This window comes from Lontra canadensis, unplaced genomic scaffold (genome assembly GCF_010015895.1).
Source record: "Lontra canadensis isolate GAN:19392208 unplaced genomic scaffold, GSC_riverotter_1.0 scaffold109, whole genome shotgun sequence".
Classification (NCBI taxonomy): domain Eukaryota; kingdom Metazoa; phylum Chordata; class Mammalia; order Carnivora; family Mustelidae; genus Lontra; species Lontra canadensis.
Window position 1 is genome coordinate 6,461,135 of NW_022631103.1, and position 22,752 is coordinate 6,483,886.

The following is a 22,752-nucleotide window of genomic DNA, read 5'->3' on the forward strand; positions in this document are numbered from 1 at the left end:
AATCCAGATAGTACAGATCAAAAGTTTGCCTTAGCGAGGCAGCTGCAGGGGGATGAAGTTAGTAGGAGGCCGCAAGATCTTAAGTCAGGCCTGATGTTGAACTTTGTGGGAATTTCATGGCTCTTCTGGAATACGAATTTGGCAAAAAAAAAAAAAACAACAAAAAAACAAAAAACAAAAAACCCAAAACAAAACAAAACAAAAAAACAACCCACACAAAAAAATTAAAAAACCCCATTGTTTCTAATGGAGAGAGAGAGAATAGAAAGCAGGCCGCAAATGCTTATCAGCGGGTTGGTGCTTTCTCATAGGGTGACTCCCCTTTTAACAAATATTTCTTAAGGACTGTTTCTGCTGAGGAGGGGTAGATCCTGAAAATGGTATATCTGTTTTATTACCTTTCATGACTATTTCACTGCAAATATTAGTGTTTATGAAACAGCCACAGAAAACTGAAATAGAGGCTTAAAGACGCTCAGATTTACTGCAAAACCTGGCATTTACATCTCTCTTGTGAAATGCTGAACATATTCCAGGAAGTTAGCGGATATCAGTCTAGCTGTGTATCTGTCTCCCATGTAATTAAAAACAGAAAAATAACTGTCAAAAAAAACAAATGTTGGTCTAAAGAAGAAACTCATTCTCCAGAGCTGTTTCATCACCAGGCTTCCCCTACCTCTCTGGGTGTGAGCGTGTTTTGGAAGTCCTCCTTTGATTCTGATGTCACCATTGAGAACCATGCTGGTAGATGACAGTCATAGCTCTCCCTGCAGTAGGGCAGAAAGACTGAATCAGAAACACCAGCAGGTCCTGAGAACCTGTTTTCCCAAGGCTGTTATTTGTACTGCTCTGCCCTGTTTGTGGGTGTCATTTGGAGCCAGGCAGTGATCCAGAGAGGCGGTGCTCTCCCCAGTGAGGGCCAGGAAGTGGTACTGCCTCCTTCTGGTACCGGAGGCCTAATTTGTTAATGATGCATGAAAGGGGATTGGCTGCCTGATTTTTATATCCATTTTCTAGGGCTCTTGTTTCCCTTTCAGCTGTTCCTTTTATATTTTCCTTTAGTCAGATAGGACATTCACCCATACAGCACTGTGAGCATATAGGACGGTTAACAGCACAACTTACGAGTCAGAGAGGACTAGGATTTTCATTCTGGCTGTGCCTCCCTATAGGACTTTTGACAGGCTTGCTAGTCTTTCTTATTCTCCATTTACTAAAATAATCATGTCTGAGATAGAAATAATAACTGCCTTATAAAGTTGCAAAGACTAAATAAAAGATATATATAAATGCCCACACTTTCTTAGGCATAAAATAATATGTTATCAGTTACTGAAAAATGATGATTCATTGATTCTAAAAAATAGAATCTCAGTGCACAGTGGCTATACCTGTACTCATTCTCTCCTTCCAAAAAAGCTACTGGTCCTTTAATATGAACTAGTATGGTCTATATACAGATGAAAAGAGACATTAAAGATCTTTGACAAATGTATATTGAGCATTGTCTATGTCAGGCACTGTTCTGGACATGGAGAATATGGTAGTGAAGAAAATAAACCATAGACTCCATGTCCTCATGGAGTTTAAATACATTTGGGAGTAGGGAGTCAGTGGATGAATTAACATATGTTGAACACACTAAAGGAAACAGACTTGAGAACAACTCTGTATGATACATTATGGTTTTAGCAGTGCTGGAAGTGAGACTAAGCCTCTGTGATGGTTGCTTTTTAGGATTCAGAGGGGTCTTACAGGGAACTGAGGTATGCCTTGTAGAAAAACAGGTAGTGGACATGCCAGGCACAGGAATGTCCTGAAATTGATTACTTGGTCCTTATTTCAAGTCATCATCATCGTCGTCTTTTTTATTCCCATTGGCTGTTAACTGTATCTCTATCTAAGCTTTTGAGTTTTATTCCTTTTAATGAAAAATCCTTTGGGAAACTTTGTGTTCTTCTATTTTATTTGGAAAATAGGGCTACCATTTCACATGATAATAACAGCCCATAATTATGGGTTATGTACTGCTTACTCGAGTCAGGAATTGCTTACAGCTTTGATACATACATAAGCTGATTTGATCATCCCCACAACCCCATGAGGTAGCTCCTGTAATCATCTTCATTTTATGGCTGAGGAAACTTGATGACAGGAGGTTAAGAATTTCCTCAAGATCACCCAATTAGTCATGAGTGGAGCTGGGCTTCTAAGTCTATGCTCCAGTGGTGTGAAAATACAGTCTTCAGACCAGAAAATTTCACTGATTTTTCATAACTGTGGCTTAACACAATGATAAATGACAAAAAATTTCCCATTGTCTTTCCAGAGAAAAATACTTATTATAATTTCAGAAGATTTACTGGAGATCATTTCTGAATCTTGTGGTTCCTTGAGTTTAGTCCTCCAAAGCTCTTTAGAGACCTGTCCACTTTCTTCACTGCCAGAGCGTACAAATGGCACGTTGTGTCCTAGATTTCCCGGCAGGATTCCGTGGCCTTTCTCCTGTACAGTTTCAGAGTTGGTAAAGTTTTATTCTGCATGTTATATGCTGCATACTAAAGAGTATTGGTTGTCCATTCAAGGAGAAATAACAGAATTTTTCTACAGAGTGTAGGGCATGCCATGTCCTTGATACAGCTGTGTGTGTCAGCAAACCTCCCAGCCCAGAGAGGGCTCCTGTCTTTCAGTGTCTGCTCCAAGGGAGAAAGAGGGCTGAGGACGCCATGCTGCTCTGAACTTCTCTTCTGATGCAGAAGTCTTTGTATCTGGAGAGTTACAGGGTCAGCTCTTCATTTTCACATGTTACCACGTAAGCATAAGCTCACCAATGGTTTAATAGTTGATAGCACTGTTTTTTTTTTTTCTTTAAGATTTTATTTATTTATTTATTACTTATTTGACAGAGAGAGAGATCACAAGTAAGCGGAGAGTCAGGCAGAGAGGGAGGGGGGAAGCAGGCTCCCCGCTGAGCAGAGAGCCTGATGTGGAGCTCGATGCCAGGACCCTGAGTTCATGACTCGAGCTGAAGGGAGTGGCTTAACCCACTGAGCCACCCAAGTGCCCCGATAGCACTGTTGGTTTATATCACATATGCTCAGCTGAGTTTAAAACACAGTAAACTCAATGGTAACTGTTAACTCCTCAGTCCCATATTTCCTGCTGTTTTCTTCTCCCTCATCATATTTACAGTGAGAACCATAGAACAGTAAGGGTACTTATGAAGTAACCATTACGGACTTAGAAAGCACTTTTCATGACCTGTGTCATTTAATGCTTCATATGACTCTGTGAAACCTATACTATTGTTCTTACTTCATCAATGAGAAACCCAAGTCTCAGCTAGTATTTTATAAGTGCTTAGGCTGAGAATGATTTGTTTGGAAAATGAAAATAAATTCCAAAACTAACATTAGATAAGTTTTTTCAAGTTTTATGTGTCTATACTTTCCCTACATCATAATAACTTTGTCTACATCATAATAACTTTCAACTAAAATAGTTTCCTTCTCCCCCCAGAAGATATTATGATATTTATTATATATAAATTCATTTTTCTACTTAAATTTTTTTTTGTGTAAAATACACATAAAATTGACCATCTTAACCATTTTTAAGTGTGAAGTTCCATAGTGTAAAGTATATCCATATTTCAAGTAATGTAGTTTTGATAGAGGGTGTGACTGGAGTACTGTTGTCTGCATAGTGGACATTTCAGCCAGATGATGGGACCTGTAGGTAAAGAATTGTGTGGTATGTTTGTATTCTTTCCATTAAAACCAGAAAACGTCTTGGGCTAAGAGTGAATGGAAAACAGTTACAGCATGACAAAAAATTTTCAAGAGCTAAAACATTCAAGCAACAGATCTAATATCCAAGGAGAATATCTAGTGAGAGACTAGAAAGGGATAAGAGAAAAAAATAGTCTTTAAGAAGTGATTTCCTCGGGACTCCTGTTTGAACCATTTAAATTACTGTGATGCTTAAAATAGACTTTTAAAGTACCAAGCTATGCAGAGCAAAATTATGTGCTGGCTGATGAATTTTTTTTTTCCTTTTACAATATATTTGATTTTATAGCACGTTTCTCTGTCCACTTCTCTTCCATTGCACTTTTAATTGCCTTACGTGTTATGCTTACTGTGCTGCTCAGGGACTGTTTAGTTCTATGCATGATGCATGGAAAAATCTATTCTTAATGCCTAATACTATTTAGGAAGTAATAAGACACAAGGAGCCAGGAACCGTATCAGTTTAATCTATCTTGAGTGCACTGAATGTATTTTGTAGGTACTTTGAACATGATGGTGTTGCGGTAATTGGTATGATTAGTATAATACTTGGCTGTATTATAAAATAGTTAAAAATGGGATTGGATTCTGATAAGGTAGCTTGCTCATTATTCATGAAATCATTTATTTATTGCCTTGCATTCACTATAAATACATTTATTTCTCTTTCCTAAAAGTAAATACTTAGCTTGTTGGTCAAATCAGAAGCTCTTTTAGTATAATTAATTACCTTCCACTATCTTAAACCAGAACTATTCTAGTGATTTTAATTCAACTAATAGTCCCTGACATGTCTTTTGATGCAATCTAAAAATGGCAAAAGAAAAAAAAAAGTTGTTTTAAGATTCATTGTATTAAAAAAAAAAGGGCACATGTCTAAATACTTTATGTTCTGTTTTGATGGTAGAATACCCAGGAAGTTAGATCTTGTGTAGTCATTGCCTTTTAATGAGTTCTTAAAAGACATCACTAACTAAAATTATACCATATTTGTGACCATAGTGTGCATCTTTTTTCATTACCAGTGCTGTGTTTTGAATTAACTTCCATCATTCCCTACTTTTTATAGTGGTTTTCTGAATGTTTTGGTAGAAATTAATGACAAATTTGACTCAGCATACTCTGTCAAATTTAGTTACAGGATTTTGGAGTTGGGGAAACAGATTCTAACTGTCATGTATCCAGTGTTCTCCTTTTACAAGTGAGGAAACTGACTTACAGAAGTGAACTTGTGAAATTATACACAGCCAGGCTGGTACCAAGCTGGGGCTCAAAACTTGTCCCCTGACATCTAATCTACTCCCATCCTACCAATAGTGGTTTGAATAGCGGTCTTCCTTGTCTTTCTCTCCTATGTATATTTTCTCCTTTAAAAAAAATACCTTTGGATTCTGTTTCCTCATTGACGTTGTTCACTATGGAATTTTTAATTCATGCCAACTGTACATCAGAGCTTCTGCAGATCACTGTTTTTTAAGTTTTGTGTGTGTGTGTGTGTGTGTGTGTGTGTATGCATGAACTTCACCTTTGTACCAATTCTTTCCTCTGCCTACCTCCAGGATGAAAGAGTTGGTGGTCTCTCCTTTAAGGAGATTTTTTTTCTTTTCAGTATTCTCCATCTTAGTAATTTCCTTGAGATCTTATCTTGAAATTTTCACTTAGTTAATTTATTTAGATTTTAACATAATACCTTTTCAGTTCAAATAATAACGGTCACATGTAAGAGTATACTCTTGAAGAAACAAAGATTTGCCACTTTTTGCTTTCTCTTAGTCAGCCATTGTTGAGTTGGAGTAATTCTCTTATCAAATATTCCATAGCTATCTACCTCATGTTATCCAAAAATTAATGTAGATCCTTTAAAATTATCTTAAAAATACTTCCTTACACCTATAAATATGTATTTGTGGAGTTAGGCTCAGTAGCCTCCTTTTGTGATAATGTACACTACAACATTGAATTCATTGGTTAGGAGATCTCTTCACTTTTTACTTCATAATTGTTTGAAGTTGTTTTCCCAGCCATTTTTTGAAATCATTTCATTTTGGTGAAGGAATCCAGTCATAGAGGAGAGCAATTATTTTGGTGTGATGACCTAAACAGCAGCACAGAACTTTCAGAACTAATTCGAGTAATTAAACATAGAATTAAGACTGTGTGACTTAACCGTATTTCCTGTCATGAGTTTATTATACCAACTTTATGTTTTAATATACTCAATTGACAATAAGTGTCAAAATTATCAAAGGTAAAGTAATTTATACATAATTTTTAAATTATTGATATGTTGTTGGCATATGTTATGTTTCAGATGGGCAACATAGTGATTTGACGATTCTAAATGTTTCTCAGTGCTCACCATGATGTGTAGTTACCATCTGTCTCCATAAAACATTATTACAGTATTATTTTTATTATTATTATTATTATGCCCTGCTTTTCATTTCCTTGACTTATTTATTTTGTAACTGGAAGTTTGTACCTCTTAATCCCCTTCACCTGTTTCACTGATTTTTCCTACTTCCCCTCTGACAACCACCAATTCTCTTTACTTGAGAGACTGTTTAATTTGTTTTTTAGATTATACATATGTAAGTGAAATCATATGGTATTTGTCTTTCTGGGTCTCATTTATTTCAGTTAGCGTAATGTCCTCTAGGTTCATTCATGTTGTTGCAAAATGACAAGATTTCATTCTTTTTTGTGGCTGAGTAATATTCCAGTGTTTGTGCATCTGTGTGTGTGTGTGTGTGTGTGTGTGTGTGTGTGTGTGTGACATTTCTTTATCCATTTATCTCCTGATGGACAGGAGATGCGTTGCTTTTGTATCTTGGCCGTTGTAAATCCCAGCAGTAGGATTACTGGGGTCATAGGGTTTGTTTGTTTGTTTTTTCAGTTTTCTTTTTCTTTCTTTCTTTTTTTTTTTTTTTAAGATTCTGTTTATTTATTTGACAGACAGTGAGAGAGAACATGAGAGAAGGTCAGAGGGAGAAGCAGACTCTCCATGGAGCAGGGAGCCCGATGTGGGACTCGATCCCAGGACTCTGGGATCATGACCTGAGCTGAAGGCAGTCACCTAACCAACTGAGCCACCCAGGCGCCCTGTTTTTTCAGTTTTCTTTAGGATACTTTTATTTTTCATTTTTTGAGGAACCTCCATACTATTTTCCATAGTAGTTGTACCAATTTACATTTACACCAGTAGTGTCTGAGGATTCCCTTTTCTCTACATCCTTGCCAACACTTGTCATTTCTTGTCTTTTTGATACTGGCCATTCTTTCTAGTGTATGATACATCATTGTGGTTTTGATTTGCATTGCCTTGATGATTAGCAATGTTGAGCATCTTTTCCCATGTCTCTTGGCCACCTGTATATGTTCTTTGGGAGAATGTCTGTTCAGGTCCTCTATCCATTTTTAAAAATTTAATTAGGGCGGAAAAGGGCAAAGGGAGAGGAAGAGAGGGAATTTTAAGCAGGCTCCACACCCAGCATGGAGCCCCATGGGAGGCTTGGTCTCATGACCCTGAGATCATGACCTGAACTAAAATCTAGTCTGGCATTTAACCAACTGAGCCACCCAGGCAGCTTTATTCAGTTTTTAATCAGATTGTTTTTTGGTGTTGCTTTATATATTCTGGCTATTAACCCTTTATCAGATACATCATTTGCAAACACCTCACATTCGCTAGGTTGCCTTTTTGTTTTGTCGATGGTTTTCTTTGCTGTGCTAAAGTTTTCATTCTGGTATAGTCCTAGTAGTTTATTTTTGCATTTGTTTCCCTTGCCTGAGGAGACATATCCATAAATATGTTGGTTAGGCTGATGTCTAAGAGATTACTGCCTGTGTTTTAGGAGTTTTATGGTTTCAGTTCTCACATTTAGGCCTTTAGTCCTTTTGAATTAATTTTGTGTGTGGTGTAAGGAAACGGTCCAGATTCACCCAGCATGTAGCTGTCCAGTTTCCCCAACACCATTTATTGAAGGGACTGTCTTTTCCCTATTGTATATTCATGCTTCTTTTGTCAATTGGCCATGTAAGCATGGGTTTATTTCCGGACTCTCTATCCTGTTCCATCGATCTATTAGACACAAGTTTTTATCTGAAATAAAATATGGTCTACCTTTTTGCCATTCTGCTATAAAGACTCCTATTTCCTTAATGCTTTTAAAAGTTAGGGGTTTATAGTACAGAATTTAAAACAAAACAAAACAAAACCCAGACATTGTTCTTTATTTTGAGTGCATGGAGTTAAGTCATTGTTTATATCTTGACTTCTGTTTTTCTGCATTGGAATAATACTGCAAAGCATATAAATGTTGAATGTCAGAACAGTCCTTGGTATATGTCTCACGTTCCTCTTTTAAAAATAGCTCTTACAGATACCCTGCCAATTTTATTAAATGTGACCACTATTCTTATTCATTTCTTCTGTCTCCTCTTTATGTAACATTTCTTCCTCCATGCATTTCCACTGAGCTTGCTATATTTGCTTCCATGGATTTGTGGTTTTACCTATGGAGCAGCTTCATGGCCAGAGCTCCCCACGCCTTTAGGTTGATATATCTCTCACAGAGCTCACATTTCAGCTGAACCACCATTCTGCCCCCAGTGATGCCCCTGCTTCTTGCCTTAGTTTATGTGAACTCTGAACTCTTTGACCTGTGGGGATGTACACAGATATTCATGTACTACATTTTATAGACACCACAGAGACTTTGGAAATGGTGCCCATCTGTTTGGGCATAATTACTGTCACGTGTTTGTAACTGTTCATGTAAAGGTGTTACAGGTTAGATTAGCTCACCAAATGAATGGATTCTCAATAACACATATATAGATTAAAATTTGGCAAACAAATGCATGTTTGATTTGTACATACAGCCATGCTACACATTCTGTGCTAACTTCATCAGCTAGGTACTGAAATATAAACCAGTGTGATAAGTAAGGGATAAGTAAGGGACTCAGTTTGCACACTTTGGCAAGGCAATAAATATATCTTCTGTCAGTTTGCCTGCTTTCGATATTAATTCATTTGGCAAATACCTGAAGATAGAGAAACTGCATCACTTAAAGGCTAAGAACGTAAATTCTGGAACTTAACCAACTGGTTTAAGTTCTGGCTCTGCCATTTATCAGCTGTGTGCCTTGGTTAATTTTCCTCTTAGTTTTCTCATCTTAAAAGTAGGGATAATAATGGTACCTTCATGGTGGTTTGAAGGTTAAATGAATTCTAATAAGTAAGATTTCTAGAACATTCCTGGCCCAGCAAGAACTCAGTAAGTGCTATTGTTCTTATTCATCTATGATGGGATGTGTCCTTTGCCTTTGATGTACTTAACAGTCCAGTGAAGAGAGAGAAACCAAATAGTTTCAGTCCTTCAATATTTCAACTACTGTTGAGTACCTTCCATATGGCAGTCACTACAGTTAGGTCCTGGAAGTAAAGCAGCAAATAAGCAAACATACCTTTGCTCTCGTGAAGCTTATTTTTAGTAGGAAAGACAGTTAAAATAATTTCTGTAAAATGTCAAAAGTGTTATAATAGAGAAAATGCAGGGTGTGGTGGGTACATGTAGGAGGAGGACCTAATTTATTCTGGAGGTACAGGACAGTAAGGAAAACTATATTAGGACAAATGCTCTGTGGAAGTCCTCTTTTGGATTTAGGGGTATCACAGAGTAGAAAGTTCCTGAGTCAGCTTTGGGGAGTCAGGGAAGGCTTCTAGGGAAGGCTTCTCTATCCAATGGGTCTCCATCCAATGGGAACACATTGGATCTGACTCTGGTGGCAAACATGGAGAGAAGTGGCATTGGGACAGGGAAAAAGTATTCCTGGTAGGTGGAATGGTTTGTAGGATGTCAGGAAGCACGTCAAAGCATTTCACAGTCCTTGGATTTCAGTAGTTCTCTATTATTGGGACAATGTGTGGGGCAAACAGGTGGGAAGTGGTACATAAGGGGAGAGCAGGAGGAGTTTAGACTCAGATCTGAGGGAATTGCTCTACCAAGCAGTTAAGACTTGATCCTGAAGGCAATTGGGTGTTGCTGAAGTGTTGCAAACAGAGAAAAAATTGTAATTGCATTTTTATTTTTATTTTTTAGAATTTTTATTAATTTTGTTATTTTTATTTTTTTAAAGATTAATTTATTTGAGAGAATGAGAGAGGGAGAGTGTGAGAGGGGGAGGTGCAGAGGGAGAAGGAGAAAGAATCCCAAGCAGACTTTGTGCTGAGCATGGAGTGTCAGGATCCCGGGATCCAGAGATCATGATCTGAGCTAAAATCAAGAGTCATTCATTTAACTGACTGAGCCACCCAGGTGCCCAATTTTTATTTTTTTAGAGAGAGAGCATGCGTGTGAGCAGAGGGGTGAGGGAGTGGGCACTGGAGAGGAAGAGGGAGAGAATCTTAAGAAGGCTCCATGCCCAGTGCAGAGCCTCATGCAGGGCTCGATCTCACGACCCTGAGATCATGACCTGAGCCAAAATCAAGAGTAGACGCTTAACTGACTGAGCCACCCAGGAGCGCCACATTTTTATTTTTGAAGATTATTCCTTTATCTCTGTGGAAAATAGACTGAAGAGGGCAAGAGCAGAGATGGGGAGATTAGCAGTTGCCTAGGCAAGAAATAATGAGAAGCTAAACCAAGGTAGTGGCAGCGGAAATGGAGAGAAAGGTCAGATGGAAAAGATAGAAGATCAAACTGACATGCTTCAGCTAGCAGCTCAGTGGAGGGGTGAGGGGAGAGGAATTAACTGAATGCTTGGGTATATGGTAATGCCACTCGCTTTTGGGAGGAGAGGACTCTGTCAACTTGGATTTTCCCTACGTGGAAACATCCTGTGTTTATAATATCAAACATGAATGTCACTTCAGCAAACCTCAAAAATTCTTATGTGCACTTTTCTTCAAGCAGATACAGTGATTGTATTCACTTGTGAGACAGAGCAGTTAATTGGGTTTTCAGGATTTCATATCTGAGTAGTGAGAAGAATTCAAGTCAGATCTCCTGTCTTCTGGTCTGGTGTCTGAGGGAGGTTAGCAGTTCTTAATTGATTGTTAGAGTTCAATAATATTTTTAAGAGCTGTAGGGAGCAACTTTCATAAACGGTGGAGTTGAGGCAAACATAGGGAATGCTGTTATAATGTGAATAATAATATAAGCCTTTTGAATAAACAAGAAAAAATCTTTCAGAAGAGAATGGCTAGCATAGTGAAAGATGCTGTTTCTTGTGTTCTGTGATTAGTCTTTAGTGCCCTCTGTTGACTGCTTAGTCTAAAACAATGTTGAATCTGGAAAACAATGTTCCTTGCAGTGTTATTTATCAAAACAGTAAGAATTAGAGGTATTAAAATTGTGATAAAAGGTGATAAAAACTGATGGGGACTTTAAAAAAAATCTGCATGGGGTCTCGCAGTTGGGTAGAGGTCTTAAGAAATATCGTCATAACATTTTGTTTGCTACAACATGTATATGCTATTGTGGGCTACATTTTCAGAAAACAGACCTTCCTGATGACGAAGAGCCTAAATCAGGCTGGTTTTTCAGCCTTTTTTTATGCATCAAAGCCTCAAGAATAGCAGTCGGATGGGTGGCTGGGTGATGGACGTTGGGGAGGATATGTGCTATGGTGAGTGCTGTGAATTGTGTAAGACTGATGAATCACAGACCTGTACCCCTAAAACAAATAATACATTATATGATAATAGAAAAATAAAAAGGCGAATAAGCAAAAATAATAATTATAAAAAACTAAAAAAAAAAGTAGGGTTTTGCCTTAAAAAAAAAAAAAAAAAGAATAGCTGTCATCCCAGTAGGCAGTAGCTGTTCTTTTTCCATAGGGCAGCTACTACCTATGATGAGGATGAAAGGAAATGACTGTTCCTCATTAAAGCAGCTTCATTCAGCTACCTGAGAAATCACACCATCAGAAAAGTCATCACAGAAAATGAAATAGTGATTATACATAATGGAGCATCTTCAGAAGTGGATGGTTTGTCCTTTTTTTTTTTTGACAAAGGAGCGGCCCTTGAGTTCTCTCCTCTAGGAAAAGGGGTGGTAGATTAGACTTAGTGTTGAGAATAACTAGAGGTCTCAGCCTGAATAAATTTTAGTAAGCAAGCACACCTGGTATAGTTTAAGGTCCAAAAGAAGACTGTACTTTGTATAAATGAATGCTTACCGTGACTTTTTTGTAATAAGGGAAATCTATTAATCGTTCCATTTCTGTTATTGCCCTGTTAATCTTTCTTTGAAATGTTTCTAATTATCATTTCAGCTGGTTGCATTTTGAAAACCTATTCATCTAGTTGGGGTAAAAATAGTGCTTTTTGATTTGGTGTTCATGAAACTGCAGAGATTGCTTGTACCAAGCTGGTGAAATCATTTATTTGCTTTTGGTATATTTTACTGTTGCAATTTTCTCTGGGAAAGTTTAGTAATTATTAATATGAAGTAATGCTAGTTGCTTTCTGTGCATTTCATGAGGGGAATATGCTATTATGTAGTTTCCCTTCCCCCCTAATAAAAAAGCCTTTCATCACAAGCTGACATCCTAAATGAAGGACATAATTGTACAGCTTATTTATTAGTGTGTCAAACTTAAAATGTAATGGTTTCATATTTCAGAATGAAAAGTGTGTTGTGATTCATGGTTGCCGGTGACAAAATAGACAGCTCTTTTATATCTGTGCTGATTGCCTGCTGATATACCACTGTACTTTTTTTTTTGTTCTTTTCTTTTCTCTTCCTATGCAATAGCTCCCTCTACTTGAAAATATTGGTGTAATTATAGTTCGACACTGTATACTTTGTTACCGAGTACTCCTGACTATTTTTACTTTCCATCCTCTTCCTGAATATGAGGTGTTACACATCAGAGCATGTTAGAGATATACCAAGAATCTCTTGACCTTGGAGCAGAGAAGCAAGGTTAAGGAGAGTAAGATAAGTTCTGTTTGAAGGCATTTTTCAAGGAATTAGCTGTATCACTTTTTTTGATTTATATATATTTGGTTAAAATTCCATATAGTACTTGAAAATGAACCTTGATGTCTAAAACACAGAGGTCTATGAAAAGTGTATCAGAAAACTCAAAAGAACCATCAGCCACTTCAAACTGACAGCCTGGAACTTGGCAGATTCTCATTTTGTTGATTACAAAGTCTTCTGATTCTAACATAAAACATGGCCGTTGGTCTCTCATTTGTCAGGAAGGGTTCAACAGTAGTAGAATCTCATGTTACTACACCTTGCCTTTATGGAAGAGTATGTACGTAATGAAACAGTAGGAACAAAATAAAAACAAGTATTTCACCTGGGGTCTGATGATTTTTTTTCTCTCCCTTATTAAGTTTGAGGTTTAGTAGTTATACCATTATTTTAATGTGGAACAAGTAGCAGAGCATGGTAGTTAAGAGGAAGGACTTGGGAACCAGCCTGGTTGGATCTGAATCTTAGCTCTGCCACTTACCAGATGGGTAATCTTGGCAAGTTTCCTTAACTTTCTGAGCCTCAGTCCCCTCATCTGTAGAAACATAGACAAGTGTTAAGTAAAGCACTTAAAATAGAGCCTGACACATAGTACTATATATCAGTGTCTAACAAAATAAAAAATAATGGACTATAAATTTGTTCTTATTAATCAAATGCATTTATTGAATGTCAACATTATCTTTTGGGCTGCTAAATAAAAAGAAAAATGGGGCCTTTCCAGTGGATCAGAATTATTTTCACATTGGTTTTGTTCATGAAGTGATGCTTATTTTCTTGTATCAGAATAGTTCTCACCAAGGGGTCCCTATACCATGTTACAATTTATATGTTATGAATTGCAGCTGTGTTATTTTTAAGCTCCTTTTTTCATACAGTGGAATATTCCATGGATTCCATATCTTTTTTGAACTTCTTTGATTTAGCATGAGGATTTTATACTGGTGGAATACATAAAAAGTGAAGTTTCATTTACCGTAGTTCCTTCTCTTAGAGCCTACTTATTGCCCAAGAGCAGACTTGTCTTTGGCCTATAATATGACTGTGCGTGAGGATATCAGAGAGTCTTGTTCAACTGTCATCAGACTTCTTGTGGCCCAATAAAATACCAGTCACCGAAAGTTCAAAAAAGAAATTTGTAGGTATTGAACCCTCAGACACATAGCTGAAATTGTTAAGATGATGTTTCTGCCTTGATATAAAATGATATTTGTGTGGATGTATAGAGTGATACTGTAATAGATTTTTGACCTCTTTGGAAGAATATCCCCAGAATGCTGGATACTTACTGTAAATAGTGAAATCAGATTCATGAGTCTATGCGTTTTCAGAAACTGACTTACCTTTCTTCTTGGCTTGATCCTTAGGACCCTTTAGATCCCACAAGATCAGTGATTGTGATCCGTTCCCTGGTGGCAGATGGTGTTGCAGAAAGAGGGGGAGAGCTATTACCTGGGGACCGCCTGGTCTCAGTTAATGAATACTGTTTGGAAAACACCACACTTGCCGAAGCTGTGGACGTGTTGAAAGCTGTGCCGCCAGGCATTGTACGCCTCGGCATCTGTAAGCCCTTGGTGGTAAGTGTTCAATGTTGTTAATATAGGACGTGATAATAGTGTAATACTTAAGAACATGGATTTTGGAGACAAATACACCTGGTTTCAAATCCCTCTTCCACAGCTTATTTTCTCTGTGTCCTAAGAGAAGTTTCTTAGGTCCTTGACTTAAAAAGTTAGAAACGTAATACCTGTCTCATAAGATTTTGGGGACTAAAGATTAAGTGTGTGCACATTGTTATATAAATAGTAGCTACTAATGTTGCTAGTCCTTTAGCTTTTACTACTATCTTTGTCTTCATAATATTAGCACAGATCTGCACGTTCTCATCATATTCCTTATGATGTAAATTTCAAAAGTCTATGCATTTTAACTTTCACTTGGAAATGATGTTGAGATGGCATGATAAGTTAAAATCCAGTTAACTATATTGTTTTAACTGTAGGCAATGGGATTTGAATATGCTCTTCTGCCCATCAAAGTGCCTTAATAACCCCTAGCATCTAGAACTCCGTGTGGTCAGGTCATCTTGAAGTTCTCTTACTGCTTATCCTTGTGTACCAGGTCAGATTAGTGTTTATGACTAAGGGCCATATTACAATTAGGGTGCTTCTGAGGTTCCGCAATGCAACAAAATACTTGATGATAATTTGCAAGCAGTATGAAGATACTCTCGAGTGCTTACTGTATGTCAGTATTTTAAAACTTTTACATGTATTAACTAGTTTAATCTTCCTGGCAACTTGAAGAGATTAAAGATGAGGCCATCAGGACACAGAGAGTTGAGCAGCTTATCCTCAGTGATGTAGCTAGTAAGGGACAGAGTTGGGGTATAAACTCAGGGGGCTTCAGACCACAGTGCTGTATATTTAACTTGTTGTGAATTTAGTTTGCATGCAGCCCTTCTGGAAACAGAGAGATGGTCTTAGTAAAGTGTTAAACTGGATTTTAAGAAACCTGGACTCCGTTTCTACCTTTCCTATGAGTCAGCCCAGTAGGTTTCAGTGCAAAGATATGTAATATACATGAGGATCACCTGGGAGTTGGCTAAAATGCAGTTTTGGAGGTCCTACCCTCAGAGATTCTCATCTGGTCATTGGGATGTGCTGTTGAGGGATCTGCCTCTTCAGTGAATTACCCCTATAATTCTGATGAAGAATTTCACACTTTGAGAAACGTTGTCCTAGTAATTTTTTTTTTTTTTAAGATTTTATTTATTTGATAGACACAGTGAGAGAGGGAACACAAGCAGGGGGAGTGGGAGAGGGAGAAGCAGGCTCCGCGCTGAGCAGGGCATCTGATGCGGGACTCAATCCCAGGACCCTGGGATCATGACCTGAGCCAAAGGCAGACGCTTAATGACTGAGCCACCCAGGCGCCCCTGTCCTAGTAATTTGATCATCATTATACTACCTTTCTTCTCTGAGCCCATTTCTTCATCTCTGAAAAGACTGACCAAGACTAGAGGACTGCTAAAATCTTTCTTAACTCTAAGATTCTTTTTTTCTATGAAATATATTAATAAGTTATATGAATATGTTAACATACCACACATGTCCATATGTATAGGTAAATATAGATAAATATCTTCATTTACAGATATGTAGGTACAGATATATAGATAGAGATAGCTCCTGTATTACATGTAGTATTTATGTGTTGGGGATCCTCAACATGGCCTTCATGAATTCCCCATAAAGATGCCGGTATGTTATACTATCAGACACTCTAAATATTTCAAAATGGAGTATAGCACATAGCTAATCAAAGTTCTTGACTTTGTCTTCTATATATATATATATATATGGGTGTTGCCATAGCCAACATGAGACACCAGGAGTTGCCTAGTTTGATTTCTGGACAAATTCATTTGCAGGGAGGAACTTGATGTCTTTATGGAGATCTCATCTTCATGGTTGTGGCAGGGGTAGGGGGTTGTTGTCTCAATTTTCCCTGATGAGTACTTGCCCGGTTACTTGGGCTGCCAGAGGAAATCCCAAACTATTTATGTCCTGGAGGCCTAAAACAGCATGACTTTACTCTGAAGCACTTGAGGGATGTGTCAGTTGGTACAGAAATCAGAGCTTCGTTACTGCCTGGGTGCAGATTCCTGGGCTATTTCTGGTGGAGGGAGAGCTGAAGAGACTTCAGGATATCAGAGCCGCATTCTGAGAGGGTTTTGGAACGTCGTAATTGTGAGGTGGACCTTTGCCTAGACTCTTCTTTGTGAGTAGGGGAGTGGGAAGCCACAAAAGGTATGAAGACAAAGGTCACTTTTAGGACTCTAAAAAATTCTTAGTGGATGGGTGCCAGAGTGGCTTAAGTCAGTTAAGCTGTTGTCTTCAGCTCAGATTATGGTCCCAAGGTCCTGGGATTGAGTCCCGCTTCAGATCCCCTGCTCAGCGGAGAGCTTGCTTCTTCCTTTCTCTCTGCCTGCTGCTCTGGCCACTTGTGAACACACTCTCTTTCTGTCAAATAAATAAATAAAATCTTTAAAAAATTTAATGGAATTACCATTAATTCCTTCTTTAATTTCCGAGTACCTTTAGCAAAACTGTTTGCTCATGAGCTGTAAATAGTGATACATATAGATCTTCATTAAGGTCTCAGTCTCTCTGGTGGCCCACTTGGTGGGCCTTATCATGTAATGAGCATTCACTTAGTCCTCTGCAGAAGTAGGGAGGAGACTGTGAAGAAGGTGGCCCAAAGTCATCTTGGGCCAGAAAGACTATGAATATATAAAAGTTAGGAGAACATGAATTTTTTTATTAAGTCAGGTATTATATTGTTATACATTGTCTATATAATGTGTTTCATATTATATATTTTCATGTTAATCATGAATGGGATTTATCTTCTCGTTTCTACAAATTCATCTCAAATACACCATATCCAGAAAAACGAATGAACTGACTTTAAAAACTGCATTGTATCTTTGGAACTAATAGGTCAGAGCTGGCGATGGAGTTCTTGAGCCAGACAGCTGTGAGTTTCTGCTTAGTTCTGTGATTTGCCAATTCTTTAACCTCATCAGCTCCCACTTCCTTGTCTATAATGTGGGGACTGCATGACATAGTTGAGATCCCAGACCGTAAAGCCGGATAGTTCCAATTCTGGGTGTGTAACTGATTAGTTATGTAATTTTTTACTCATCTGTAAACTAGGGTTAATAAGACTACCTACTTTTTAGAATGTATATTAATATGTTAATGAATATACTAAATTGAATATTTAAAATGTTTAAACCAATGTCTGGCACATAGTGTCATAAGTATATATATATTTTGCCACTATTTTTATATAAATACAAAATATAAAGCCCTGACTTGGATTGCTTTGAAAATTAAGTTGAGACAAAGCATATGAAGTGTTTACCATGGATCGTGATTTAGAGCTAGGACTTCATAAATGGTAGCTATGTTCTGACCTAGGACTGCTATTGAGCTGGTAGATACCAGGATGGCTGAAACTTTTCAGATGGCAAGTGACTGCACTGTACCTTTGTTAAATATTTTGATATTATCCTGTATGTACTGATACATTTCTTTTTTTCCTTTTTTTTTTTTACATTTCTTTTTTTAGAAAAGATTTTATTTATTTATTAGCGAGAGAGAGTGTGAGTGGGAAGAGGGGCAGATAGGGAGGGAGAGAATCTCAAGCCTACACCATACCAAGCACGGAGCCCTATATGGGGCTCAGTCCCATGACCCTGAGATGATGACCTGAGCCAAAACCAAGAGTTGGATGCTCAGCCAGCTGAGCCACAGAAGTGCCCCTATACTGATAAGTCGTCTTCTTTTTTTTTTTGTCTTTAAGATTTTATTTCTTTGAGAGAGAGGGAACAGAAGCGGGGGGGCGGGCAGAAGAGAGAGAGAGGGAGACGCAGACTCCCCACTGAGCAGGGAGCCCAATGCAGGGCTTAGTCCCAGGACCCTGGGATCATGACCTGAGCCGAAGGCAGACGTTTAACAACTGAGCCACCGAGGTGCCCCATATGATATTTTTTAATATTAAGTTCCTTTTTTGGTATGTTTTTAAATTTAAGGAATACTTCCCCCCCCCCCCACATAGTATGTTTCTCTTTAGTCAGATCTTCTTTTACTCTTTTCTCCTTAAATGTGCCGTACAGTCTTTTTTAGTTTAATTCTGAGATAATTTACTGCTTTTACCCCTCCTTTGTGAATAATGTCTTATTTTCTGTTACATTTTCAAACTAGCTATTGCTGAAGTAGAGGTAATGATACTGACTCGGTAATTTGATCTTATATCTGACAAACATGTGAAACTCTAATTTGTACTTCTGTTGAATTTTCTTTTTAAAAAGTTTATTTACTTATTTATCTATTTCTCTATCTATCTATCTATTAATTTTTCATCACGGTAAGTGCCCGTCATCTGTTCCTCCATCCCCCCCCGCCCCATCCTGGTAATCATCAATTTGTCCTCTATAGTTAAGCGTCTGTTTCAGGGCACCTGGATGGCTCAGTTGATTAAGCATCTGCCTTCGGATCGGGTCATGATCCCAGGATTCTGGGATCGAGCCCCCTATTGGGCTTTTTACTTAGTGGGGAGTCAGCTTCTCCCCTGCCTGCTGCTCCCCCTGCTTGTGCTTGCTCGCTCACCTTCTCTGTCAAATAAATAAATAAAAATCATTAAAAAATAAGTATATTTCTTCGTTTGTCTTTTTTTTCCTTTGCTTGTTTGTTTTGTTTCTTAATTCCACGTATGAGTGATGAGATCGCTTGGTATTTTCCTTTCTCTGACTGACTTATTACATTTAGTATTCTATTCTCTAGCTCCATCCATGTTGTAAATGGGAAGATTTCATTTTTTTTAATGGCTGAATAACAGTCCATTGTTTATTTATACAACACATCTTCCTTATCCATTCATCTATTGATGGACATTTGAGCTGCTTATTTCCAAATTTGGCTATTGTAAATATGTTCTAATAAACATAAAGATGCATGTATCTTTTCAAATTAGTGTTTTCTTATTCTTTGAGTAAATACTCAATAGTGGAATTACTAGATCACGTCGTATTTCTGGCCATCTGTATGTCTTCCGTCTGTTCATGTCTTCTGCCCATTTTTTTTTTCAAGATTTTATTTGCGAGAGAGAGATCACAAGTAGGCAGAGAGGCAGGCAGAGAGAGAGAGGGGGAAGCAGGCTCCCCGCTGAGCAGAGAGACCCAGTGGGGCTCAATCCCAGGACCCTGAGATCATGACCTGAGCAGAAGGCAGAGGCTTAACCCACTGAGCCACCCAGGCGCCCCTTCTGCCCATTTTTTAATTGGATTATTTAACTGGATTTTTTTGGGGTGTTGAGTTGTATCAGTTCTTTATGTATTTTGGATACTAACCCTTTACTGGATATGTCATTTGTAATACCTTCTCGTATTCTGTAGCTGGCTTTTAGTTTCGTTGATTGTTTCTCTTGCCATGCACAAACTTTTTATTTTGATGTAGCCCTGATTGTTTATTTTTGCTTCTATTTCCTTGCCTGAGGAGACATATCTAGAAAAATGTTCCTACAACTGATGTCAGAGAGATCACTGCTTATGCTTTCTTCAAGGATTTTTATGGTTTCAGGTCTCACATTTAAGTCTTTAATCCGTTTTGAGTTTATTTTTGTGTATGGTGAAAGAAAATGGTTCAGTTTCATTCTTTTGCATGTACTTTTAGGAATACTTAAAAAGAAAAAATGAGAAGCTTTGACACAAATATGGAGTTCTTTTTAATTATTAAAGAAAAGTTTGTTCTCATGAAACAATTTGTGTAAGTTTTATTGTGTCCTTGCACTTAATGGAAAGATGAGAATTAATCTGAAGAGAGTTCAAGAGTATTTTCTTGATTATAAGAGTTCTTCCTATAGTAGCCAGAGGTGGGAAGGGGTGGGTAAAATGGATGAAGGTCGTCAAAAGGTGCAAACTTCCAGTCATAAGATAAATATGTCCTGGGGATGTAATGTACACCATGATCACTTTGGTTAGCAAGACCATATTGTATATTCGAAAGTTTTAGATACAATTAAATTTATTACAACTTTGCAATATATACATACATCTAATTATTATGTTGTATAATGTTATGTGTCAGTTATATCTTGGTAAAAGATAGCTTCGTGTTGACAAAAACATCTCTACAATTGTGCTAATTAGTAAATAAATAAATAAATAAATATTTTTTTCCAGGGGTGCCTGGGTGGCTGTTAGTTGAGCCTCAGCCTTTGGCTCAGGTCATGATCCCAAGGTCCTGGAATTGAGCCCTGCAGACACCCTACTCAGCAGGGAGTCTGCTCCTCCCTCTTGCATTCCACCGCCTCCCCCCCTTGCTCTCTCATACGCGCTCTCTCTCTCAAATAAATAAATAAAATCTTTCAAAAAAATAAAATTAAAATTGTTTCTGTTTTCAGGAAGATGATAAAGAGGAAGAAAGTCATTATATTTTACATTCAAACAACGATGAAGACAAGACTGAACTTTCGGAAACAATTCATGACATAAATTCATCTTTGATACTTGAAGCACCCAAGGTATTTAGTAAATCAATTTCATATTCAAATGGTTTGCAGGGAGCTAACATTTCTATAAAGAATACAAAAGCTTGTTCTCACTCTTGGCTAAAGAGATATAAATTAAATGATCCTCTTTTTTGTTTATTTTATTTTATTTTTTGATTTTTTAAAAAGATTTTACTTACTTATTTGCCAGTGAGAGAGGGAACACAAACAGGGGGAGTGGCAGAGGAAGAGTAAGGCTTCTAGCTAAGTAGGGAGCCCAACACGGGGCTTCATCCCAGGACCCTGGGACCATAACCTTAGCCTTAGGCAGACACTTAAGGACTGAGCCACCTGGCATCCCGCTTTTTTTTTTTTTTTTTTTTTAAATGAACTGTTTTCCCTCTTGTATCTCAGTGGCTTCATAAATGACGTAGGCCAGATATAAGGCATTTTCAAAGCACAAACATACCTTATTTTATACTACAGATGCACTCTTAAAATTTTGAGGAGAGAACACAGTGTTTGAAAATAGGCATGCATTTAAAATGCTGTAGAAAACAGAGCTATACTAAAGGACTTCTTACCGAATACTTCCTATAGAAGAGTTACTTAGTCAAACTTTTCTTTCCGCTTTAATTTTAGGAAGTGTATTTTGAAGCTTTTCCTTTTTTATTCTGAATATGAATTGTGGTTATTTTGCTCTTTGAAGGTAGAGTATGGTATTGCCTTACCTGATAACAACCGTCTGGTGATAGTCTTTGCATAATTTATTGACAGTGCCTCAAGCTGATACTTATTTCTGTACTATACATTGTGGGTTTTTTTTTTAGTTTAGACATTTTTTGTTAAAATTTCATAAGTGTATGACATCTTCAAATATACCCTGTAAGCACACCTGTAAAAAAATTAGCTGGCTTGCAATATTTGATACACTATAATAATTTAAAGGTGGGAAGTAGTAGATTCATTCCATGAATTTGCATTTGGTAATATTTAATGAATAGGGTCTGTAGGAAATGTCATTGATCTCTCAAGAGGAATTGAGCCTCCTTGTGCTTAGCACTCTTCAGGATCCCCAGGGTTATATTAGAGGCTGCACAAATCCATACATTCCTCAGGCATTACCTAGGAACTCAGCAAAGTTTCTGCACATGTATGACTAGTTTCAGTTGTATGTACTTCTAATTAGTGAAATATAAATTAATTAAAAAGCATACTATATTCATTCCTTTTTGCCATATAATTTCAGTACAGTTGAAAAAACATATTTCTGGGGGTGCCTGGGTGGCTCAGTGGGTTAAGCCTCTGCCTTAGGCTCAGGTCATGGTCTCAGGGTCCTGGGATTGAGCCCCACATTGGGCTCTCTGCTTGGCGGGGAGCCTGCCTCTCTACCTACTTGTGATTTCTGTCAAATTAAATTAAATAAACATTTCTGTATCAGGGCATATTATAAAATAGTCATACTCAAGGTAGTTGGGACATATGTCTCATATATTTATAGATACTGCTTTTTGATAATTTCAATAGCCATAATTCCATCTGAGTTTTACATAAGCTTGAAAATCCTGACTTTTTAAATCTTTGCTTTCTTAGATATGATGCGTGTCCATGTTTATGTACTACTTCTGTATAAGATGTATGAGCCAAATGTTCAGTGCAGCAGGTTAACAAAATTCCTATTTCTGATTGAGAATTTTCAGGTGGTTAATGTGTAACAGACCTTTTGGAATAGTCTTTCACCTTGTTGAAGGGCAGATTGCTGCCTCTTACTGTTTGTCCCTTTCTTTGCGTTGAGGGTTGTGTAGGAGGGAGCACTTACTTCTCCTTTGTAATGGAGAGCCGTTCCAGGTAACTGTGCCTGGGCGAGGAATATAGTCACTGAGGTTCTGTCAGGGGTTAACTTTCTA

At 37.6% G+C, this 22,752-nt stretch overlaps 1 protein-coding gene across 1 annotated transcript in view; it reads left to right on the top strand.

Moving 5' to 3' along the window:
* The window catches only part of PATJ (PATJ crumbs cell polarity complex component), a 362,302-nt gene that overhangs the window by 81,885 nt on the left and 257,665 nt on the right, over positions 1-22,752 (top strand). Inside the window, exons 18-19 of the mRNA XM_032839752.1 lie at positions 14,155-14,364; positions 20,759-20,878. Of these exons, the coding sequence (XP_032695643.1) occupies positions 14,155-14,364; positions 20,759-20,878 (330 nt within the window). The remainder of the gene's footprint in view (positions 1-14,154; positions 14,365-20,758; positions 20,879-22,752) is intronic.